Source organism: Chiloscyllium punctatum, chromosome 19 (genome assembly GCF_047496795.1).
Source record: "Chiloscyllium punctatum isolate Juve2018m chromosome 19, sChiPun1.3, whole genome shotgun sequence".
In the NCBI taxonomy this organism is placed as follows: Eukaryota; Metazoa; Chordata; class Chondrichthyes; order Orectolobiformes; family Hemiscylliidae; genus Chiloscyllium; species Chiloscyllium punctatum.
In genome coordinates this window covers 62,487,423-62,512,825 of record NC_092757.1, presented here as the reverse complement: position 1 = coordinate 62,512,825, position 25,403 = coordinate 62,487,423, and the positions used below count along the sequence as shown (strand labels likewise).

The 25,403-nt window shown below is 38.9% G+C and overlaps 1 protein-coding gene across 2 annotated transcripts in view; it reads right to left on the bottom strand.

Annotated features, from left to right (window-relative positions):
* Positions 1–556: 556 nt before the first annotated feature.
* LOC140491405 (syntaxin-1A) overlaps positions 557–25,403 on the bottom strand; it is a 264,150-nt gene continuing 239,303 nt past the window's right edge. For both annotated transcript variants that reach the window (XM_072589539.1, XM_072589538.1), the window contains exon 10: positions 557–25,222. In XM_072589539.1, the coding sequence (XP_072445640.1) occupies positions 25,142–25,222 (81 nt within the window). In that variant the 3' untranslated portion in view covers positions 557–25,141. The remainder of the gene's footprint in view (positions 25,223–25,403) is intronic.

Genomic DNA, 25,403 nt, shown 5'->3' with positions numbered 1-25,403 from the left:
TATATAAAGATGCCATGTGAATCCAAGTTATTATAAGCCTTCTAAAGCTCCAAGTTGCTAATGACTCTGAAATGACCCATCATCACTCTAGCACTTCCCCAGCCAGAGATGACTCTGCAGCTCTGACCTGTTGCATCACACTCCTGCCACACTGAGCCAACAAGTTAGATTCCTAAGGATTTAAGGTCAGGTTGAGAGGCTGCATTTTCTTTCGTGATGTGAAGTGCGTGAGTTGATTGGTTCAGACCTCTGTCTGGCTGATGGTAAGGGGTGCTCTCATTGCTGATTAACTTAATTGTTCTTTTATAGATAAGGCATAATTAAGCATTGTAAACCATTCCAAGGAGAATTATGTCTGATAGCAATCCTGCTGTCCAATATGCCAATTTCAATCCTATCAGAGACACATAGTATTTACTTGAAGGCTGCCACATCAAATTTCTTCATATATATCTGATGTCAAGTGATCAGCAATTAAAACAGTAGCTGAATTTTGGTTCAAATAAAAACAAATTAATTGCTCCACCCGCTGTACAGTAAAGCAGACCACACCATGTCATTGATCAGAATTGTTTATTTTGTATAAGAATTCACAACGCAGGAAGCCATTTGCAACCAAAGCATGAACATACTTTACAAGAAGGCAATGGCTGGGAGAGCAGACAGGAGACAGCGTTGTCCCTCACTTCTGCAACAAACTGCGACACATAAACCAGCACAATCAGCTCTACAGCACAGTTACAAATCAGGGCAATCCTCGCAGAGAGGGCAGAACTGACAATACTGACAGCCATCCACATCTTTACAATATCAAGCACTGCTGGTCAGGAGCAGCGCGTTAAACAACAAGTTCAATGAGAGTTTCAGACACAGAAAGGAAATGTTTCACATTTTAAAAACTTCCGTAACATGCAGCATAAATTCAATGAGTTAGAAGGACCTAGGTATCTTGTCCACTTTATTGCACAGTAATAGAAACGCTTGCCCCAGACAGTTCTTTTATACGAGGCAACAGTGATCTCAGGCGCAGCCTCTGATCTCCTTTTTTTGTTTGCCAGTTACAGTGTCCCTTTTGTTTGACCTACATGAGCTGCGCTGAACAGAAACATTTATTTTGTTTCCCTTGGGTGAACCTCTCTCTTTAGAGCTCTCACCAAACTTGGAGAGGGGAAATAATGAAACTTTAAACAGCGGGCAGTGCTGCTGGATCCTACTTTTTACATGAGCTGATTGATTTGTCCATATCTTGTTTGAGAAACTTCAAAAACCATCATCAGTATTGATGCTGCCAGATTGCAGCAGCAGAATGGTGCTGCCTGGCATGATATCCCATTCTTAGCAATACTTGCAGATTTTAGATTAACATAGCTCCTTGCTTGGTTTACATTAACATGCATCCCTCACCAAATAACAATAATTAGAACTCTGTTTCAACGTGACTTTCTCTGATAACCATATTCCGTTTAATTGATGCTGAACCTATTCAAAAGCTGAATTTCCACATGGCAGTGCTGCTTAATTTGAATGATTGGGTAATTCAAATTTCTGGGAACAGTAGATTTTGAATTATTAGGAGACAGCAAATCCTAAAACTTCCCTGAGAGTTGTATATAATTGATGTCCAGGTGGGAGGTTTATACCAGCGGGAGGAGTGTGGGTTTTAGATAAGTTCTCGGTAAGCACCAGATCATGTGGGTTGGTTGGCAGCTGTCCACTGGCTAGGTACTCTAGTACCCCTGGCAAGCAACGTTACTGCCACTTGGTCCTTTTTGGGAGGACAAAGAATTGCAAGGTTTCCATTTCAAAAAGGTTTGTTAAAGGATATCAAAGCCGATAGGTGATCATTTTCTCATCATATTAAAAGCAAGCTTCTCTTAAAGACCTAAAAAGGCTAGCTCCCCTCCATATTGATTTTTTTCTAGCTTTAGATGAAGCATTCCACTTTATAAACTCATAAAATAATGTTCAGGACCTTTAATTTATTGTTTACCTTTTTTTGCTCTGCTTTTTTCACTGTCTATTCTTTAAAGATGGTCTCAAGACAACCAGGTATTTATCTTCTTGCTGGGTAGCAGAGTCTTAAAAATACCAAGCAGAATTTTTTGAGATAGGAATGGGTTTCCAGAGCAAGGCCTTCAGCTTTTCATGGCTGATGGGCTCCTGAATTCATGTAAGATACATTTCTTATGATTATCTGGTGTAGTTAGTGGAGATCTGGAATACTCTCTGGTGATGTGTCATTATTCCTGGAGCAAATTAGATTGTTAATCGACCTCCAGATGAAATCCATCTACATTGGGTTTGCTAGAGTGAGTAATTAAAATATGGGCATGACAGGTATTTACATACAGACTGCATCAGTTAACTCTCATGTGGGATTTGAATTTTACTTGAACCAATTTGATGTTCATTATTGTTCAACACTTTGTTCAATTGGCAGAGATTAACACCAATTATCTGTTTCCTATATTTCTAAACTACTTTAAATTGAAGTGGGATTATTTTCTCATTAGTAGAACTTGTCCTTCATGGTTATCCATTGAGGCCAATAATGTCTTAATGGGAGGCAAGGTTACATCTTAGGCCTCTGAATCAAACAAACATTAAAGGTGATTAAGTGAGACCACATGGAGCAAACACTACATATTGGTGAGATGATGATCACCAGATCTTGCAATGGACAATGGACAATGGTTTCTTCAGGTGTCTATCCTGCTGGGTCTCAATTGACTGTCCTCTGTGTGGACGGTGTAGCCTGCAGAGAGATTATCTACCAATTGTAGAGTTTTGTTTCTTGCTTTCAGATGATCATCCTCCACTCTCACTTTCCCTTAGTCATTTTGGGCCAACTAATCTGACTTTTCTCAGGTGACAAATTGTGAACCTAAGTCTCAGGTGGGGCTTGCCTTAATATTAAATATAAAAGGAGAAGAGCCTACTTCATATAAATGATGGTGTGGAAGACATCACATGCGAGATGAATCTCTCACATAATCAAAGTACCAGAGCCTCTCAAACCTCCTGCTTTGAAAATCTCCCTCCTGATTTTTTTTTTTCTGATCTCAGGACTTGTTCCTCTGATGGCTCATCCCAGAGCAATTGAAAGGTCAATTCCTTAGAAGGAAGAAGCAAATTCTATTGAGAATAAGCAATCTCCTCCTGTCTAAGCAATTGACCCAAACAATGGTTGCTTGTCATTGAGTGCAATATGAGCTGTGTGGAATGAACCCTATGATATCAGTTTGGTGATCTATAAGGCCTGTGATATCAGTTCTGGGATATGAGCTTTGTGGGTATACATTAAATGATATCAGCCCTGTTATGTGATCATTCTGATATCACTTTATAATGTGTGAGCCCTATGTGCCAAATTTCTACTCCTTTCTCTATTCTACTCCAGCTCAATACCCATACAACAGTTGGCAATTGACTATTTTCTTACATTAAAAAATCAAAGCAGTGTGGAATGTTGCTGAAACAGGTGAGTTTCCTAATAACAGGAATCTCTCACTTACATCAAGCCCTTTACTAAATAGTTAGGCAAGAACTGATTTCAACATTCATAACATAACATTCTGGGTAACAAAACTTGAACATTTTCATATATTGCTGAGAACTTTTACTTAAAATGAGCTTTTCCCCTTAAAACATCTCTTGAAGTACTCAGACTTTGTGTTGCAGGAGTGTAGCATTACACTTTTAGATAACCTCATTGTTGGTCACTCTGGGCTGGGTACTTTGTAAACTACACGGAGAGATTGATGAGTGTTGCAATGTACAGCTAGCTGTGCTGCCTTTCCTGTTTTATTACTCATGAGCAATGCATAGTTACAATTCCTTGATATACTCTATACATGATGAGGTATGTTTCATCCAGCAGCACTGGCCTTCCATCTTTGTCATTGTTTGTGACTGGTTGCCATTGTCCATTTAGGAGAATGTAATGGTGTGGTCATATGTTTCTTCGTGCTAATAGATAGCATAATGTGCAGTTCCCTAATGTGGCTCTGCAAGTAGACAATAGGGACACTGTACTTTTGCACCAAAAGAGTTACCATTTGTTTTTAAATGAGAAGGAAGACTTTTTTTTAAGTAGGTATAAGTGTTTTGAAATCTGCACTTCAGATCATTGTTCATTTAAGGAGAAAGTGGCAGGGACAGATCGAATCACATGCAGGATTCTCCATTACACAGCAAGTGACTGATGTGAACACCTCGATGATCAATAATTAACTTCAATCTATTTTTACATTGAAATGACAGTAGTTGTGCAACTCTGAGAACAATAGAATAGAATGACAACTAATCAAAACTAGTCATTAATTTAATATACAACACTAAATAATATTGAACACTTGGATATTAGCTCTAGGTAGCCCTCATTGAAAAGTGATTAATGCTTCCATCTTGGATCAGTGAATAAATGGTACTGAACCAGGTAGACCAGAAAAATCCAACCTTTTACCATTGGACTGTGCTGAGTTAACTGATCTGTGAAGAGCTGAGGAGATGAATGGGTCTTTGTTGCTCTTCACAATCTAATCTCTCTCAATCACCTACAGTTCAGACTCACATGAACATTGGGCACTTGTACAAAGTCAAAGAAGGTGCTCAGTCCTTTTGGAAATTGTAGCACCACATATCAGTATCCAGAGAGCTGTAACTACAGTCAGGTTCAGCTCTTTGAAAAAAAAAATTAGAGATTTAAATGTTTTAGAGGGGTAAGTTGATAGGATGTGGGATAAAAACACCAACTTGAGCCAGTTGGACTGAATAGTCCATTTCTCCAATGCACATTCTGTGTAATTCCATGTGTAAATTAATAGGATCCCATTCATAACGGAGCATCTGTAGATGTTCAGATCCATGCCTACAGGTAAGATATTGGCCTCTCAAATTACTGTCTGCTCATTCATATTCCAGAGCCCAAAAATAGGGTGAAAGAAACTATTTCAAGATTAATTATTCTCTCCTGAAGTGATCTTCCAATCCTATCTCTTCCACTTACGGCTGGCTCTTGCAACTATGTCTCTCTCTCTCTCTCTCTCTCTCTCTCCTAGTAGGTTGATAACCCTATCCTGACCTCTCCACAGATACAGAGCTGGCACCAAACACCACCATTTTTAAAAAAATTGTTAATTGGACCATTCCTTTCAGCAGTGAAGTTTGATGCTTACTGCTCCAGTGCTGTGTTCCTAAACACTGTCCTCCCACCACCCCACCCCACCCCAAGCACTCCCACACCAAGCACTCCCACAGCAAAACACTATTTCTACCTTTTTCTGGGTCCCAATCCTACCTTTCTCTCATACAGTGAACTGAAACGCTTACTGCTTCAGCAGTGGCTCCTAACCCTACTTCTCAAGCCTGCAATTGATTACGAGCCTTAACTTTCCCTTTTGCAATGGCTCTTAACCCTTTCCTCTCTCTACCAAAGTCAGCTAACTGTCGCTCTCCTTCTGACTGTGACATCCTAACCCCACCTCTCTCTCTTCTGCACTAAACTCCTAAACCTACCACCGGCTTCTATGAAAACTGAATCCTCCTGTTCTGTCCTGCAGTAAGCTTCTAAATCAGATGGCCCCCTCTCCACAAAATTGTTTAACCATATTTCTTGCTGTCCAATAGGCACTTAACCCAGCCACTGTGTCATTACTCCTGATACAGCCACTTTGAGCCATTGATTATATCTTCCCAGTTGGCATATTGTACAGTATAAAGCACAACAGGGGAGAGGATGCTGACACATCTGCTGTTGTCCAAATCTATACACATCACTGAAGTGAATTGGAGAAAGATTCATGGCTGTTATTGTTGTAAAAAAGTATTGCTGTTAGATTTTATGGACAAGTTTGTTAGTCATGGCCTTTCCAGCCACGTGCTTTCATTGCTGTACAGTCAGTGAGAATGTGAGTTGACACTTTTCCACGGTTTCCAGATTCTCACATTACAGCAGAAACTGTAGCTGTAAACTGTGAGCAACAGAAAAGTCCCAGGGGGCCAGAGAACAATACTGGAAGGCAATAACTGAACAAAATAATAAAGGAATCTATGAGGGGGAAGGGCAGCAGAGAACAGTGGGTAATGGAGATCAGAGGAGGATAGCACAATGGACAGTAAAGTTACTGAGAGCACTGGTGTCACTGAGGGTGAGAGCAGTAAATCTGGCTTCTGCCCTGTCCTGCCAGCTGACTTTATTCACTGATCCAATCTTGAACATTTTGCTCCTACAAGTTGCCTCTGGGATATTTTCCACGCTTGTGCTTTTCACTGACCGGCGAGCGGGTGGTGACGGAAGTGATGTGGGGCAGGCTCTCATTCAGCCTATCCTGTGCTTCTGCCAATTTAAATTGTTGATTTAAAAAATGCTACAAATCTTCTGTTAGCAGAGTTGCTTTCATCTCCAGCTCCGATACAGATTCGAATGACAGAATTTTTAAGGGCTTCTCCAGTGTGTATTGTACCAAATATCATTACCACAGATGTGTCTAGAAAGTGTAATGGGTGCAGGTTGAAACTCCCAATTTCGAAGCAACATTCTCATCCAGGCTTTTACTTTTCAAAATACAGAGTTTGGACATCACATTTATTTTGAGACAGTTAAGCCAAAACCAAACTAATCACAGACACAAGACATAACACTGCTTTTCTTAGGCTAACGTGCAAACAATTTGTTAATTGGTGAATGTAGCAGGTTCTTAAACCCAGGCTACAGTTGTGCTATACATGTGGGGCAGACTGGAGCTGAACTGAGCCAGACCTCATGTCTGCTCGGTCACAGGCTGGAGACTTTCTCATGAACATTCAAAAACAGCTAAAATACCAAACACCAGATAATTGGCACAGAACATTGGCTTTAGACATATAATAAAGTCTTCGAACAACGCAGGGTGCTAAGTCAGGGCAACAGGCAAATTTTGAGTTTTTAATTTGAGAGTTTAACCAAAGAGAGAGCCAGGTCTTCTCGATATGCTTGAGTGATGTGGGTGAAATGACAGGAGCCAGCAGTTCCCTGATGAAGAATGTTTACTCAGTGATCTTGGAATCTCACTCTCTCCCTGTGGTTTTCTTCATGCATTGTAACCCGTGTTGTAAGAGAAGAAACAAACCTTCATGTCCACTCTACCAATAGCTACGCTATTCTGCTGGGCAACATCTTGAAGGAATATGTTTTTCAGGGACCAATCACCAGCTTGTTTTTCAGAAGCTCATTGAGACAGCATTTGGGAGTGTGATACAAAATAACATGCCAGACTTCCCATGGATCCTACTCCTGTCTGAGATCTTGTTCACCTTTACTTGAAACTAGCATTATGATGTGAAACGCCACTCACTCACTTGCTGGCCTTAGTTCGAGCCCGTTCTGTCTGTTCTGTATAGTTAAATCATTAGGGTTATGATCAGCGACAGGAATATCTTCACCTTAGTGCCATCCCGGCCCAGTGGAACCATTGGAAAAAATAACATACACGGTGCCATTGGAAACTTGATCCTCAGAATCAATGCATGAATTTGCCAACAGAACATCTGCAGTGCATAGTATGGTGAGGAGGTAGTGGTGGTAAGAAGAGATCATAAACTCCGAGAGCGCTGGATATTGGTCCACTGAATCTGCTGCAGAAAGTGCACTTTCATGTTGAAATGAGAGTAGAACTGGGTTTGGTTTATTTGTCAGAAATAATGGGAAGGTGTATGTGTGTAGCAGTCAGTAATTGATACTGATCACTGTACGTTACTGCACTAGATTTGATTTGCTTTCCCACTGAAGGGGATCGATAAACCTTGTGTTTTCTGCTGACTGCATCATTGCAGGGATAGATTATAGAGAGTTGTATAATGAAGAGAATAGCTGTGTATTTTCATTCAGTTTTTATGCAAGTGCTGGCAGGAAGGAGGCTGAGACTCTCTTCAAATCATTTTACTGACAAATACTGCTCAGCTGCAGGCGGCTGAAGAGCTAAAGCCCAGAAACAATCAGTTTGGACTTGAATTCACACAGACCAGCAGAATTCCTTTCAACAGCCACTCTCAAGAACTGCAGAGTTAGAGCCGCAATATTAATAACCAACATCCCCTCAAGTGCTGGGTGCACAGATTTTATTCTGTCATGAATTAAGCCTTTGTAAAGTTTTTGTCTTGTAAAGGTTAAGGAAGTGCCTTGACAGGCATTGTGCTCTGTTCTAGTTTAATGGGAACTGCATCTGGTTCACTGGGGGTGTGTATTTTAATACGTAACACAAAAGCAACTGTGTGTGAGGTATTAAAGTCACAAAAACTTCATTCAGAAAACAAAAATCAGAAAATACTGCAATTAGACAGCAGGACCTCCTGTCAATTTGTATTTGATTTGTGGTCTGTCAGGATTAGAATCTGAAAGAAAAGCTACTTAATGAAATGGAACAAAACAAAAAGGGAATTAGGGAGAAAATTGAATTGCTAAGCAGGTTTTTGAAAACTGGAAAGACGTGAAAATACATGCAGAAAAGGCTGGAAACTGACAGACGGTCCATCAGCACTGAATAAAGCAGCAACAGTTACAACTGCTCACTTAATATCACTTCATTGGCTCACTGTGATGTTGTTGCTTTCATATCATTACACTTTTCCCTTGACAAACCATGGCAAGATGTGTAAGGATTCACAATCCAATTAGCAGTTCGATATGTTCCAATATGAATACTCCTTCCACTCTGATAACTATCTTTCTACCCATTGATGGGATGGTTCATTATATATTATGGGAGGGTATTGGGGACTCCCAAAACCCATGTGTTTTGATGGGGTCACCACTAAGACGTCAACTAAGAATTCACAGCCCAAACCACAGTGTCCACTTCCGTCAGGCGCAGGGTTCAAATGTTACACATTCTGACTTTGATCTTCAAATATTATCCAACAGCTTCCAACTCCAGGTCAATTGCATTTGCAAAGGAAAAACGTCCTAGTGCTTCTGACAATTTCTATGTGTTAGCATCATCTGTAGCCGCCTTGGATTCGTTCAGGGCACCAACTTAAACATGTTTTCTATACTTTATCCTCATGCAGAGAGTACTTTCTCCTCATGAACAGAGAATGAGGTGTGCAATATTTTTTGAGGGACTGCTTTTGGTCAATGTTCATAAGTATCCCTACAGAGCAGCAAGAAACCATTCGGCCCACTGAGTCTGCAACAGCCCTCTGAATAGCATTCCTCCCAATTCCCCCTCCCCCAACCCATCTCCATGACACCACATGGGTTTTCTTTTACCATGGCTAACCCACCGAAGCTGCATATCCCTGGACTCTATTGGGGAATTTTTAGCATGACCAATCCACCTGACCTGCACATTTTCAGACCTTTTTCAATGTCTCACAAACATAGTAAAATGTTTATCAGTTGCAATAATGATGACAAGAACAAGTAGTAGATGTGACAGATCTTACAAGGAGACACCAAATGTGTTGCCACACAATAGTCAAATATAGATCAGAACAACAGGAACTGTTCACCTGATGAAATGCAGTACCTCATAGATCATAGCTCATTGATCAAGCGTGACAAGAGCATTCACAATTACTTGCTTACCCCTCACACCTTATAACCCTTAACTACCAGATCTATAAAGCTACCTTTGACTTGTTAGTTGCCAAAAAAAAAGTTTCCTTTGATTCATAAACTGTTGCATGGCTTGCCATCAAGCCAATATGACTCCTAATTCTACTCAAGTATTACTCTTTCATCCCTGGTGATCGTAAACAGATCTTCAGAACAATCATCAAGTTATATCTTTTTGATGAAACCATTTAATTTTAAAGAAGTCCATCCATAACTAATAGTTGACAATCCCATGATGCTCCCAGCCTCACCCTGGAGAACCCAATCCTCCAAATTATGGAGAATGGAGCCCATAAAAAAACAGCTTGGTGACCACATGGTAGCTGGTTTCAATTTTTCTCATTAATTCTTCAAACTCGCTCAGCAACTTGCACAGATAAGCATCTTACACTGAGCAAAATGGACCTGGGGTGCCCAGATTATTTTTCTGACACACCCTACGCTAATACATATTTGCCTTTTCTTTCTTCAGCAGGCTTTCAAGACAATGTCAAGATGATATTAGGCATCCATGATGTTGAGGTGCGGGTGTTGGAACTGAGATGGACAAAGTCAGAAGTCACACCAACACCAGGTTATGGTCCAACAGGTTCATTTGAAGTCACAAGTTTTCAGAGTGCTGCTCCTTCGTTAGGTGACAAAGGTCACTTCATCTGACGAAGGAACATCGCTCCGAAAGTTCGTGATTTCAAATAAAGCTGTTAGATTATAATCTGGTGTCATGTGACTTCTGAAGCTGATACCAGGCAGTAAACCCATCATGTCTGCACCCTGTCAGCACTCAAAACACAGGAAGCATGCACTTCAAATGAATCAGACGGTGTCCTGAGGAAAATGTTAGGAAGCATCTAACACTTAGGATGAATAAGTGGACAAACAATAAACAAACTTCTTTTATGTAATGACTTTCACATCCTCAGAGCATCACAAAGAACTCATGGCCAATAAATTATTTTGAAGTCTATAATTGTTAAGTAGGCAACCAAGGTACTAAATTTGCTTAAGTGCAACAAACTGCAATAAGATGAATAACTAATTGGTTCTGGGATAAATAATGCCATAAGATCTTTTACATCTGTCTATTTAGTACCTCTTCCAAAAATGGGGACACAATGCAGGATTTACCTAGTAACTCTTCTGGCAGCCTAGATCATATGCTGAAATCCTAACATGTTCATTAAACTGGGAGAAAGTGAGGACTACAGATGCTGGAGATCAGAGCTTTAAACCTACAACATCCTGATAATGAAGTGAGAGTTTGTTCAGGCAAAAACTTACAGGCTGCAAATGAACAGCAGCAAGAGGGAGGCTGAACTTGAGAGTGACAGCTACTGTGAAATCTACAAATTTTGTGCTTTACAGGAGATCAATGATGATCTTAGTCAGAAGACATACTTCATATAGTCTGCACTGATATAGTTGCGAATCTGTACTGCCTATTACATGGAACGGAGAAGAAAATTGAATGCTACATATATACAGATATGTGAAGCAATCTTTAAAAACTTGCAGACCATCATCATCAAAGTATCATTAAAAGTCAAAGAGCTCTGAAGACAGGAGACCTGACTGTTAATGTAATGTAGTTGTGATGTCACACATTATCCCACTATTGGTGGGGTCTTTGGCTGTAATTTGTTGGAATGAGCTCAATCTAGGGAATTTGTTAGAGACAATCTTCTGGTGGCCTTGAGACTTTTCAGTGGTAGCTCCCAATCTGTCCCCTCACTGATCCTTGGTCATTTGGCTGACTTTCTTTAAACTTGCTGGTTTTCCTCAGAGGATTGCAGAAGATGTTTACTCCCGGATGGAAAGACTTGGACAGCAGAATCACCAAAATGCCAGCAATAAATTTGGATGATTTGGTGATTTAACTGGAAAATGGCTTCCCCCCATACCCCTTTGAAACCAGACTTAGCCCTCTCACTAACAAGAATATACAATTAGATTCAATATAATATACACCTTATGTTCTCACCTAGGAATCAGATAAATAAATATTCAAGCAGAGCTCAAAACTTGAGTAGGTTGCATCTTTATTTTTCAAAATCATTTGAATTTTGCAGGTGGGGAGAAGCAGTCAGGGATAGTAGTGACTGATTCTGTCTGACATGTCCTTAATAGGGCTCCTATAGAGAGCACTGAGAGAACTAATTATAGGGCCACTGGTGCAGCTATTACTGGAAAGTTCTGTCAATCAATGATTGATGCAGCAGTTTTCCTGTTACACATTGGGCTTAATCATCTCACAATCTTTCTCTTTCTTCTCCTCTGCCAAGAAGTCAGGCTTGACCTTGTGGATACTGTGTTGGATGAATTGCCAAATTATACAGGGCATGGAAATTGTAGGCAGCCTTCATGGCCTTCTCCAACTTTAAATCAAAATCTCATCTGATTTATGTTTTGTGTTTAACATACAAAGCATCCCAATGCACTTTGACATACTGACAGCATGTTTTATCACTGTTCAGCCACAGCATTAATGTCATTATGTTTTCAATTGCCCTCAGCTACTCAGTGGTGTTAACAGCCGTGCTTCAGTGGATAATTCTAGTCCACTTGCATCTATTTTCTCTGTCTACCTACAGATTGAAATAACATTACGTGAACTGCAGCAAAGTTAAATCATCTTGACCTCTGCTTTGTTGTGCATTCCCTGTTGTAAGCTGAAAGTTGTGCCATGGCCCTTGGTGGTTCTAAGTGTAACATCAGTTGAGATCTTGCATTTGAGTAAAGGGTAACCCCCTTACAACAGAGATGAGGAGGAATTTCCTCCATCAGATGGTAGTGAATCTGTTGAATTCTTTACTGCAGAAGGCCATTGAAACTGGCTCATTTAGTAAGGTAATCCAAGGTTTTAGGGAAAAGGCAGGAACCTGGAGTTGAGGATTGTCAGATCAGTCATGATATCGTTGAATGGCAGAGCAGACTTGATGGGCCAAATGGCCTACTTCTGCTCCTACAATTTATGTCTTCTGTCTTTATAAACTCTCTTGTGCTATTGTTTCATTTTCTCTGGAAAATGGTCAATGATATTTGAGCTGGAAAGTTTTCTGCAACTTATATTAATAGTCTGAAGTCTTTACAGTATAAAATAATTGGCACAAGTGATAGTTTGAAAGGAACCAGGTATGCAAAAAATTCATTCAGCACTTTCAAATCCCTCTGTGATCTCCTCCCCCTTATATATTAGTGCCTCCCCAAACATTTTGCCACCAAGATCCCATTTCAAATCTTGAGAATTGTTGTGAGCCCTTGGTGAGCAGTGTAGGGGAGGAGAGCTGGGTGAGGAGAGTTAGCCATTGCTGTCTTGGGCTGGCGATTCCAAAATTTCAGTTCATTACCCTTGAAGCTTGGCTACATATTTAAAACCTTCTTGAGCTCTGTAACCCATCTATTGATGATTGCATGTACAAGCTAGATTTCAGTGACTCATGAACAAGACCACCCAGGCCCTTTTGTATATCAAAACTTCCCAACCTCAGTAAGAAATATTCTGTTTTTACAGCCAATGTGGATAACTTCACACCAATTCACATGATATTCCATATGGCATGTTGTTGTCCCTTCACTTACCCTGACCAAATCTGCTGGAAACCTCCTTGCATTCTCCTCACACTTACTTTGCCAATTAGAGATGTCAAATTTGGAGATATTACAATGCATCACTGCATTCTAATCACTGATATAAATAGTGAAGAGCTGTGACCCTGGCACTGATCCTTGCAATAATCCATAGTAAATGCCTGCCATTCCATCAATGATCCATTTATTCCTGATATCTGCTTTCTGTCTGTTAAACAATTCTCAATCCATACTAATATGTTGCCCCAAAGCCCCATGCACTTTAGATTAGATTACTTACAGTGTGGAAACAGGCCCTTCGGCCCAACAAGTCCACACCGCCCCGCCGAAGCGCAACCCACCCATACCCCTACATCTACCCCTTACCTAACACTACGGGCAAATTAGCATGGTCAATTCACCTGACCTGCACATCTTTGGAGTGTGGGAGGAAACCGGAGCACCCGGAGGAAACCCACGCAGACACGGGGAGGGCGTGCAAACTCCACACAGTCAGTCGCCTGAGGCGGGAATTGAACCCAGGTCTCTGGCGCTGTGAGGCAGCAGTGCTAACCACTTTTTTGTTTAATAATCTCCTGCTAGTAATGTGGCAACAAGACTGGTGAGGATTATATAAGGTAACTGTACACTCTAATTACTCATTGGATTATTGATGTTTGAAATACATTTTGCTTTTGCAGATGTATGTTGCTGCAATTTCTGAGATGAAGTGAGAGTAACTGTCCTTGACATTAAAGTAACATATGACTGACTATGGCATCCAGGAGCTACAGCAAAACTGCAGACAATGAGATTCAGGGGGAGAAAACTGCACTAGTTGGATTCATTCAAAGGAACTCAGCTGTTGTTGTTAGATGTCAATCATCTCAGTCCCTTGGTCATCTCTGCAGGAGTTTCTCATGGTACTGACCTAGGCCTAACCGGCATCCAGCTGTTTCATCACTGAACTTCCTGTCAGATACTGGAATGTTTTCTGATGATTGCATAACTTTCCATTTGAAATGCCTCAGATATCTACTCCTCTCCTCATTACATTTAATTTTCATGGAATCCCCCACTGTCAACATCCTGGGAGTTCGTATTGATCCAGAACTGAATTGAACCAGCTATATAAATACTGCGACTACAAAAGCCAGTCAGAGGCTAGGAATTCTATTTCACCAATGCCTGTTCAAGGCACCAGTGAAGAGTGTGATGGAATGCTCTCCACGTACCTGAATTCATGTATCTCTAACATTATTCAAGCTACTTAACCATCCAGAACAAAGCAACCCACCTGATTGGTGTCCTATCCATCAATTTGAACATTCATTCCCTTACAACTAAATGACAGAGGCAATTGTGTACTGACCATCTACAAGATGCATTGCAGTAATTCACCAAAGTTTCTTCAACAGCACCTTACAACGCTGCCACATCTACCACCTAGTTGGACAATGGCAACAGAGCCATGGGAACCACACCTGCTGATTGGGAACTTTATTGCTATTCTTTCACTGTCACCAGTTCAAAGTCCTGGCGCTCTCTTCTGAACATCATCATGGGTATTCTTGAAGATTGAAGCAGTCAGGAAGGATGTGCAGATTAGGTGAATTGGCCATTAAAAATTGCCTATAATGTTAAGGGATTGTGTAGATTAGGTGCATGAGTCAGGGGTAAGTGGAATAATAAGGTTGGAGAATGGGTCTGGGTGGGTCATTCTTCAGAGGGCCGGTGTGAACTTGTTGGGCCAAATGGCCTGTTTCCACACTGTAGGGTTTCTATGAAGGAAGTCCACCACCACTTTTTCCAGAGCAATTGGGAATTAGCAATAAATGCTGGCCAGCTAGAGACATCCCTTCCCATGAATGAATTAATGAATGAATATCTTCAGCTTAATTTTCTGTAAGGTTTCAATACGCTCTAGGAAAGTCATATCAGCTTTTCTATAAGTGTATTTCCCCATTTTTCTTATTTCTTAAATGAAAAGCACTGATTATTTTCCTGAGGTCTACTGCATGGATGTTGGTAGTCCAGGATTTGAAACCGTTATTGTTTTCATTGGAAAAATAACAAACTGAAGGATGTCTTTATCCACTAGAATGGTTATCAGTCCCTAGTCAATTAAAAACAGTTGCATAGTACATATAAAAAACAAAAGAACTGTAGAAGCTTCCCCAGTTCTGAGCAAGGGTCACCGGACCAGAAACGTTAACTTTGATTTCTCTTTACAGATGGTGCCAGACCTGAGGAGCTTTTCCAGCAACTTCTGTTTTTGTTCTGTACAGTACATATGTTCTGTTAACGTTTTACATCATCAATTTCTTTAACCATATTTATACTGCTACCAGGAATGTGAAACTCAGTTAAGTGAAGATATGAATAAAAATTGGGGTTATTCTCCGTAGAGCAGAGGAAGTTAAGAGTAGATTTTATAGAAGTGTTTGAAATCATGAAGGATATTAACTAAATAAATAAGGGGAAACTGTATCTGGTGACAAAAAAGTCAGCAGCCAGAGGATACAGATTTAAGTTAATTGTCAGACTAGTTCACACCAAGGAAACAGTGTTTAAGCTACTAACTTAGTTCATTTTGCATACTGTAAAAGCATTTGCTGATAAAAATTGAAGAAAAAGAATAAATGACAAAAAATGAGAGGGAAAGCTGTGTAGATTTATTCCAATTTTAGGAGCACAAGGAATAGATTTGCAGACTACAAAAATGTACAACTTAATAGAAGGAGCAGGATGATCTGGTGAAATGAAATGTTAGTGCAAAACAATGTAGAGGCAGGACAGGCTTTGCCAACGGAGGTAACTGAGGCAAGTGAAAATGTAAGAATATGAACAAACATTTAAACAATCAAGACATTATCTGGAAAAGAGAAGTATGTGTTTCTAAAGGTTGTGCAGGATTGTCTCTTAAGAGTTTGTAATGTAGCCAAAATTAAGCAGATGATAATCAGGGTCTGATCTTCAACAATGACACAGATGTGACACATCAATTATATATTGGAAAGCCAGTTGTCATAAAATAATCATGCTAAAATATTTATGAGGACACAAGAATCTATGCAAGAAAGGAGAGGAAAAGACATTCAATCTAATTATGCTGACCCAAACCTGCCAATGGCATAATTTTGTACACTGTTTAATCCCTGTTCTCTCTCCTTTTGCTGCAACTAATATCAAGCCATTTCCTAGGGTAGGTAAATTGAAAAAAAAAACAAAACGTGTGCAATTCTGGAAGTTTCTGAGAAACTGCTCTCCAATTCCCTCAGACAACTAAGATGACAGGTGACTGTTGCTGAGCATAATTCATCATACTTCACAACTAACTAATGATTTATACTTGTGACTGGGAATGGTTGTGTCTTCCAAGATCTTGTCAGGTTCCCTGTTAAAGGACTATATAGTACCTTCAAATGTAACACATCCTGAAAGAATAATAAATTATAAGAAATAACAGACTGTCACAGAGCAGTCTGAGGAAATACACAGGGACTTAAAGGTTAAAAACTGAAACTAGATAATCAATTTAAAATCTACCTCCAAAAAGCGAAAAAAATAGTAAAGAACAAAGTGAACTCGCAAAACTGAGGTCATCCAAAACTCAGATCCCCATGTCTTAACTAATAGCAGGTCCCTATCAAACATATGCTCTCTGACCTACATTGGCTCTTAGATAGGCAACACCTTGACTTTAAAATTTTCATCCTTGCTTTCAAATTCCTTCAAAGCTTTGCCTGTCCCTAGCCCTGTAATCTCCACCAACCCTAAAATCCTCTTGAGGTGTTGACGTTCCTTAAATTCTGGCTGCTTGTACACTCATCATTATAACTACTCCACCTTGGTTGTCTTAGCTTCAGTTGTCTAGGCCTCAAGCACTGAAATTTTCTGCTCACATATCTCTGACTCTCTATCAAATTTTCTTCCTTTCAAACACTTCATAAGACCTACTTCTTGAATGAAGCTTTTAGTCATTAGTTCAAATAGCTCCTTATGCAGCGCAGTCTTACTTTATAATGCTCCACTGAAGTGCCTTGGGCTATTACATTATGTTAAAGCTTCTGGAGAAATATTAAGTTGTTGCTGCTGAACTTCATTACAGTCAACATGTATTAATGTGAAATGAAGGAGTTAAGTAGGGATGGAAGTTAATACTTGAAATAGAATGATGACTTTAGTTAGTAATAGGAGAAGCAAAACAAAATAGTGAACATTAGATTTTTGACAGCATTTCAAAGGATAATTAAGGCTTATTTGAAAATAAAATAGAACAGTGGCTAATTAAATACAAATCAATTTCTAAGTGATAGTGGGAAACTAAAATCCAGATATAAAGAAGTCACATTGCTACAAAATAGGACCCTACCTATTTTAATAAGAATTACAGGTTATTAATTCAGCTAACTGGTATTTAGACCAATAGGTTTGCACATAACATAAAAGGGTGATGCAAAATAAATAACAATGAACACCACAATCAGATTTAGAAAGACCTTGTATTACCTTGAAATCAGTTTCATAGTTCATTGTGAAACAAAAATGAAAGAAAATCCTGTGGCTGAAAGGCATATAAATGGATTGTGTAACGCAACAGATTGTTAGTCTTTAGTTGTATTACAAATGTAAATGGGTTACATTATTAAGAGAATACATTTAAAATTATTATAGGAGGGAATCTGTGAATAGGGTATTGAATCCTTTCCTCTCCTATGTTAACTTGTTTTGTTGTTCACCCCTATACGAGATTAAATCCCACCAAACACAAATCATTACAGGGCAAACTTTTCCATTGAGGCCCATCTCCCTCATGTATTAAATCTCATAAAAAGATATATATATATTATATATATGACCTTTTCGATCAAACATCATCCCTTTAGCAAAAATACTGTTCCACTGTAGTATCTATTTATGTTTTAACTTTCTCAAAAACTTTATATATTGCTTTCTTATTAGTCAAAAATAGTTTGTGTAGCCATGGTCCTCTTAATCACCTTCTCTCCAGAAAATAACACTTCAATTTTTCCATTATTCCCTTGAAAGATACTCCCTTTACATTGGCAACTGTAGGTTTTGAAAAAGTTGATGCATTGTCAGCTTTTTTGTGGTGTACTGGACATATTGACCTGAGTCTGATCTGATCTGATCTAAGCTCACTGTCAAAGAAACATGTCCTTGTTTGCAGTTTGTAGTGAGTTTGTAAATATGTCACAAAGATGCAGGTGCAAGAGGCAAACAGAGGAAACCTTTGTCCTAGACTACTATGTGATTGTAGGATCAATGTTACTGGGAGGGTTCAAAGATGCAAAGCAAATGTGATTTTCAGTTTTGAAAATTTAGCTTTGGAAAAGAGATTAATTAGTTTGTTTCTACAGAAAATGTAAAGACGTCAAAGTGAATCGACTGAAATGTTCAAGGTAATGAAAAATTGATTCAAATTACAGATTACAAAATTATGAACGAATTAGAAAATATAAAGAAATAAAACGTTATTCAGCCCATTGGCTTTTACCATCCAGAACTATGTCAGATTCATCAATTACACATTTAACTCCTCCTTGAACTCTACTTTATGTGAATTCCTCTTCTGCTTTCTATGCCAAAGGGGAAAAAAAATCATGCAATATTATCTTTAATTCCACTTCTCAACAGATAATGATCTAGCTCCTTTTTAAACAAGCCAATTGATCTTGAATCAATTCTCTTCTCTAATGATTTATTGAACACCCCCATAATATGGGGGAGGTGGAGAAGTGGGGTGAAGTACGTGAAGGGATACATGGGGAAGCAGATTTTTTTTTCTATTCTTTGACCTTGTGAATTTTCCTTTCTGTGCTGAATATATTGCTTTATATTAACTTTATCTAGGTTTTCCATTGTTTTGTAAGACTGGAACCCTGAATTTCCTTAGTGTTGTCCATTTACAACAAATATATTGCTTGAACCTTGAACCAACTCCACCTCCCCAACCCCCACCCCCCAAACCCCTTTCCTTCATAACTTCATCTGTAAGGCATCAAATCACTGGTCACTCTGAACACTTTCTGAGACATATATATCCTTTGTCATGTAGGATTATTGAAACGAAATCTATGCTCCTGACTTTGCACCACGATTCATCTGTCCAAAGCGTCTGACTTGTAATTGAAGAGCTTCCAGATAAGAACCAACTGGATTGTCTGGTTAACAACTACCACAATGAATACTTTTGCAGCATGTTCAATTATCATTCCCAAATCCTTTCAGCTTCTACCATGGAGGCATTTCCCATTCATGTTATTCCTTCCTGAAGTTATCCAGCCTTTACTAATGTTTGGAGTTTGATATGCTATGGCAGAAACCCTGTCTTATTAGAAATACTTCTACTTCACCTCTTGCTAGATTCAGTACATTAAGTTTATAGAAAACCAGACCAGCTGTAAAATTGATTAAACCTCCTTGAAAATAATCGATCTCCTTTCTAACCACAGAATTTGGCATTCACAAATACTAGAAGTCCAAGAACAGATACTCAGAGATATACTGGTTACATTTTTAATAGAACGTTTATCATTTATCAACCCTCTATTATTTAACACAAATCCAATTTTTAAACCACTTAGATCATCCACTATTTAATGAACCTTCAGTTTTGTATTGAGACTCAGTGAAGAACTTACCAACTATCTTTTCAAAATCCTTGTTCTCTTGTTTATTTACCCCTGCAGAAATCCAGAAGGATTTTAAAGCCATTACTTCTGAAATAGTGGGTACTGTACTGTTCTTAGTGATATTTATGTTCATAAAATGTTTGTTTATTACATCTTTAGGGTGCTCTCAAAACAGTTTCTCCATGATGAATGTTAGAATAACTGGCCTGTGATTGAATCTTACTCCTTTCTTTAAAACTGGAACTACATTTACAATCATGAAGACTGTCTGGTTCCTGGTGGAACCCTGAAAAATGTCATCTGAAAATTAATAATGGTCTAAATTTAATTCCCCGAGTTCTCACCAATGCTTTCTATCTAGGCCAGAAGTTTTGAGACTGTGTTTATTTCTTACATTTATTCTATGTCATGTGCATCTGGATCCTCTGGGAGACGGAAATCATTGTCAGATAGCTACCTCCATTCAAAAATAATTACCCACACTTGAACCTACTCATCGTTTCTTCTGGGATTTTTGAGCTTGATTATTTCTGCAATTCAGGAACAACATTCCTTGGAGAACTCTAACAACGCTGAGTCGGAGGAAAATAAGACTGAGTGAGTAGCTGGGTGGAGGGTTCTTTCAGTTGGTATTCCATGATGTGAGCAGGACTCTCGTCAGATTATGCAGAGGGAAAGGAAAAAAGGAAAAGAGAGAGGGAGGATTTAAGGGTGAAAGGGAAAGTAAAGGACTAGGAGATAAATAGCATGAAAAGAAACCAAAATCCATATCAGTGAATATAAATGTAGCAGTCAGCCATTTATCAGTCAGTTGGTCATGCACTGGTTAGTGAGGGTAGGTGGATGAGGAAGATAAGATGGGTAAGTGTGTCATTGGGTTGTCTGGGTCAAGGGGGTGTGGTCAGGTATAGATGTGTATTAGTTGAGATGGGGGCAAATTGGTAATTGGGAGGTAGGTGAGTGATTGGGGGCAGTTTGTTTCAAGTGGTGGGGTAGATACAGACCGGGATGTCAGGGACACTAGATAGAGTACTTGGGTTTGCCCAGTGGCGTTATTGGGTGATCTAGGGTGAATGGTCACAGGTAGTCAGGTTGGGTTGGGGTATAGATGGGGAAATCAGATTGAGTCAGAGATAGGCAGGATAGTTGGATTGAGTTGAGGATTGGTGGGCTGGTTGAGTTGAGTGCGGGTAGGAGGAGATTGAGGTATTCATGGTGTCTTTGAAGTGTAGTCGAGTGGTTGGAAGTGTTCATGGGTTCAGGGAGGTGAATGGAGTGGGAAAGTGGTATGTTCAGGATGTTAGCATTAGTGATTAGGCTGTCAGTTCTGGAATTGTCTTGGAGTTAGACTAAATATTTTCTGTCTAAGTTTCTCTGGGTAACTATTCAGATAAGTATGTAAAATTATCTAAAGTCTCTGATTCTGACTCAGAGTTATTCATATTCTCAGACGGTCCTAGAGAGTAGAGTTGCCCATGCAAAAGTTCAAAAGTCTTTGGCAGTTCCCACATAGCTCAATGCATCAAGATCGCTGCAGGGTCAGACATGCATCTTTGGTCAGATCACCGGAGACTGGACATTTGGAGACCAAGCACCATTATTTATTGATTCCTATGTTTGTTATATATTAACTATTACCCTTCTCTGGAATTTGTCTTCCTTTGCAACACGAATATTTAATTTAATGTCTCTAACATATTCTAACCAATTGCACTAGCTCGTCCTAATTTACCCTTGAATGGACCTTGTTATTTGTTGTCCTGCAATTAACAACATTCGTTTTGGGGACCTGCTTGTACTTTGTGGTTTATTATTGTCTTTTACTACTTCCTTTAGTCCATTAATTTTCTTTTTGATAATGCCACTGCACTGTTTGATATCATTCCTGGATACTTACTAAAATTTTTAATATAGGATAAGACATATTAATCATCAAGAGAGAAAGAGAGAATTCTGTACCACTTCTAGAATCAAATGGTTCTTTCTTTCTTTCTTGGTTGATTTTGAGGTTATTTTGGGGTAATTGAAAGTCAATTAATATTCTGACCTTTTTACACACCTTACACATCCTAATTAATAATATTTTCCATTATTTCAATCCCCATTCTACTCCGAAACTCAGATTTTATTGCAGTGCCTGTTCTTTCTGTTTACTCTGATCATTCAGAATCACACGCTAAGCCACAGTTCAACTATTTCTGACCCTTCAATCCCACAACACATGTTTAATCAAAAAACTAAGGATGCTGGAAATCTGAACCAAAAACTATAATTGCTGGATAAACTCAGCAAGTATGTCAGCATCTGTGGAAGAAAGTAGAGTTAATATTTCGAGTCTGGTGACCCTTCTTTAGAATGGAGAATTTTCCAAAGAAGGGTCTTTGGACTCAAATGTTAACTCTGCTTTCTCTCCACAGAAGCTGTCAGATCTGCTGAGTTTCTCTAGCAATTCTTGTTTTTGTCTCTTCGGATGAAGAGACCAGTGCTCTGTTCAGAATCTCACCCACGCATTACCTATCCATCCCTCAACTAATGTGGCATGAACTTGCTGCCTTTAGTTAATGGCTTGCATCTACTTCTCAATTATATGTCATTCCACTAATTTGGCTGCAGATTCCAATATGCTCATGGCACTATCATTGTTTTGCACACTGAAGCACTCAACATGTTTGCTAGAGGAGTTTGGACTTCTGAAAGATCAGGAGATACTCAAAATACTTGCTTTGAATAATACACTTACTAACTATTACATCCAATATAGTCTCTCTGCAAAGCCTACACATTGGTAGCAGGTGTAATTATATCTCTATCTTAGACTGACCAAAGGGAACAAGAAAGAGTTTGGATGAAGATTGTGCAATTGAGGGTTCTCAGTCATTATGTGTAAAGTCTCATATTAATCTCTATGTGAATAATGCAAACTGAATTTATGCAGATAACACTGATTTTGTTTGAAGTAGTATATAGTACTTGCGTCAGTCAGACCATTCTTGATATTTATAGCTGCAGAAATTGAACACAAGACAACTTAAATATAATGGTTTTAGTATGTGACCTTTCAATCTATCCCCAGAAGGTAACTGGAGAATCTTTGTTTAATCTTTGTCATCTTCACACTCTCCAGTCTCATTAGCATGTTCCAGTTTCAGATTACATCCTAGTTCCTTAAAGTTTTTACTGACTTCTTTCTATTTACTTGAAGTTGCCCAATGGGTCAGTTGGTTAAGATAGTGAACAAACGTGATATTCACACTTGTAAGGTCACCAGGTAAAAATGCTGGTTTATGCCAAGTTAACAGATCTCAGACAGCTAGTGAAAGAGGCGTTCAGCATCACTGGACTAAGAATGGAAAATCTGTCAGGTTTCCTGCTCTGATAGCCACTCTGTGTACCTCTTTACTGCTTTCAAACTACATAATGTAAGGTGAAAACAACAGCACCATTAATACAGATCTGTCCCTCAACATTCTTTATCAGTTGATAATGAACTCTCAGGGAAAGTGCTTATAAGTAAATGTAATAAGGCATGAAATAGGGCAATGTAACAATAAAACAGAGAGGGAGAAGTTCAATAATTTTATAATAATGGTCACAACAAAAAAAACTGCAGGTTTTGAAATAGCTCAAATGAGCAAAATACTAAGGTTTGAACTGGATAGTTATAAATGGAACTTTAAAACATAAAATCTGTAAAGTACAAATAACTGATCAGGGGCTTTTAGTGAATTGATTTATGGCACCATATCAGCGCCCTGCGTAGGAAGCCTTCTTGCATCACCACTGCTGGAATAGACAACAAAAAGCTGGAATTTTAAAAATCTGGTTACATTTTTTTTCCATACATAAATTGCATAAATAAAATGTACTTTTTACTAAGACTGGAAGAAATTTGGCAACAGAACTTGCTGCACCACATGCAGACTGACATCACCTCAACAACCCGAAGGAGCTGCCATACTCAAGTGCAGAGTGGCAAGTCTTGACTAACTGCTCTTTAAAGCCCTTGGATACCTAGTTGCCTAGGACTGCATACTGGCAATGCTGGCATCTGGTAAGGACCAGTGTATTGTTTGTAAAATTGCACATGTGGGAAATATTTGTAAAACAGCCAGAATAAAAGTTTGATTTTACACAGATTTAAAATAAATTAGAATCCTGAATGTAAAACTAAAGACAGGGTGCAATATCTCCTAATATGAAGCCCTTTATGGGATGTTAAAATGAGAGCTTGATCTGTTTAGGACACATGGTTTAGGAGATGGAAACTGCTCCTTGTTGAGGGTACCTTATATAAATTAGAGATGGATGTGAAGTCTATCTTTTCCAAAAGTTCTGCTTCCACTTGGAGTAAGCTGAAATAATTTATCTTTTGACTGGTAGAACTATTATTGGTTCATCAGCCCAGTTTCTGATTTTGTGTTTACCAGAGCAGAATACATAAAAAATATTGATGACAACTTATTTGAATTGTTCCATTCTCATTTCACTTTTTTTGATTAAAAAGCTGAATCCTTTAAAGATACTCTTCAGATCTTGTCAGCCTTTTCTCTAACATCACAGGCAGCGATAGCACCACTTGAGAAAGGCTTCATCAGCGATTCTTCTTCACATGAAGAAATGACAGTGAATGAAAAAATACTGTAATTAGCTAAGGAGTAAGGCTGAGATCAGAAGAGAGGCTTCAAAGACAGTCTGGCAGGTCCTCGCCCACAGTTACAAACATCAAGTCTTACACTTAAAGCAGAACATTTTCAGACCAGATCTCTCCTCCAGCTATGGAAATGTTATGAAGATAAGAATTTCCACATAACACAGATTGTTGACATCATGGTCTTCAGCCTGGTCCAGTGGGTTACCATTGTGCTGATGAGATGTCGGATCACTGCATTCTTCCAACCTTGACAAGATTTGAAAACTTGTGCACACTAATTTGAGTTTCTAAAAAAGATATTGCGTTTTTGTGATCAGTATCTTATAAAATATTGACTCCAGCCGCTGTGTTTGTTGGTGTTAACTGGGCTTTCTTTGGCTTTGGCAATCAATGGGTTAAGATCAATCCCTTTAAATGTGAAGAGTTTTTTTTTCCAGGGCCAAATTTTCATGTGTTTATGGCAAACAGCGCATCATTGAAAAAGAAATTAAAGAGAAAATAAATGTTACCATACCTTAACAGCCAGAAAGAGCAGGACCAGTAAAGGAATTAATACTAGATAGTCATGCAGAGAAACCTTTCTCAGTGTTACTGAGTGAAAGTCACTTCATTCTCACAAAGTGGCTGAACTGCCCACATCACATTGGTAGATTCTCTCCTATTTTGTGTTTTTCAAAATCCAAATATTCCCCCAACTGTGGAGGCGATGACGACCCCCAGCACCACACAGCATATAATGATCATAATCTTCTTCTGCAGGCCCCACATCCAAGCAGCATGACAGGAAGAAGAGGAGAAATGGTTAGTTCTGGAGCTTTTATTTTACATTTAATTAACAGGACTTTTACAGAATGGAAGATGAGCAATTTCAAAAGTGATTAAAAATCTTCCCTTTACATTAATAAACTACCTTTTATGAAATGTACCGACTCTT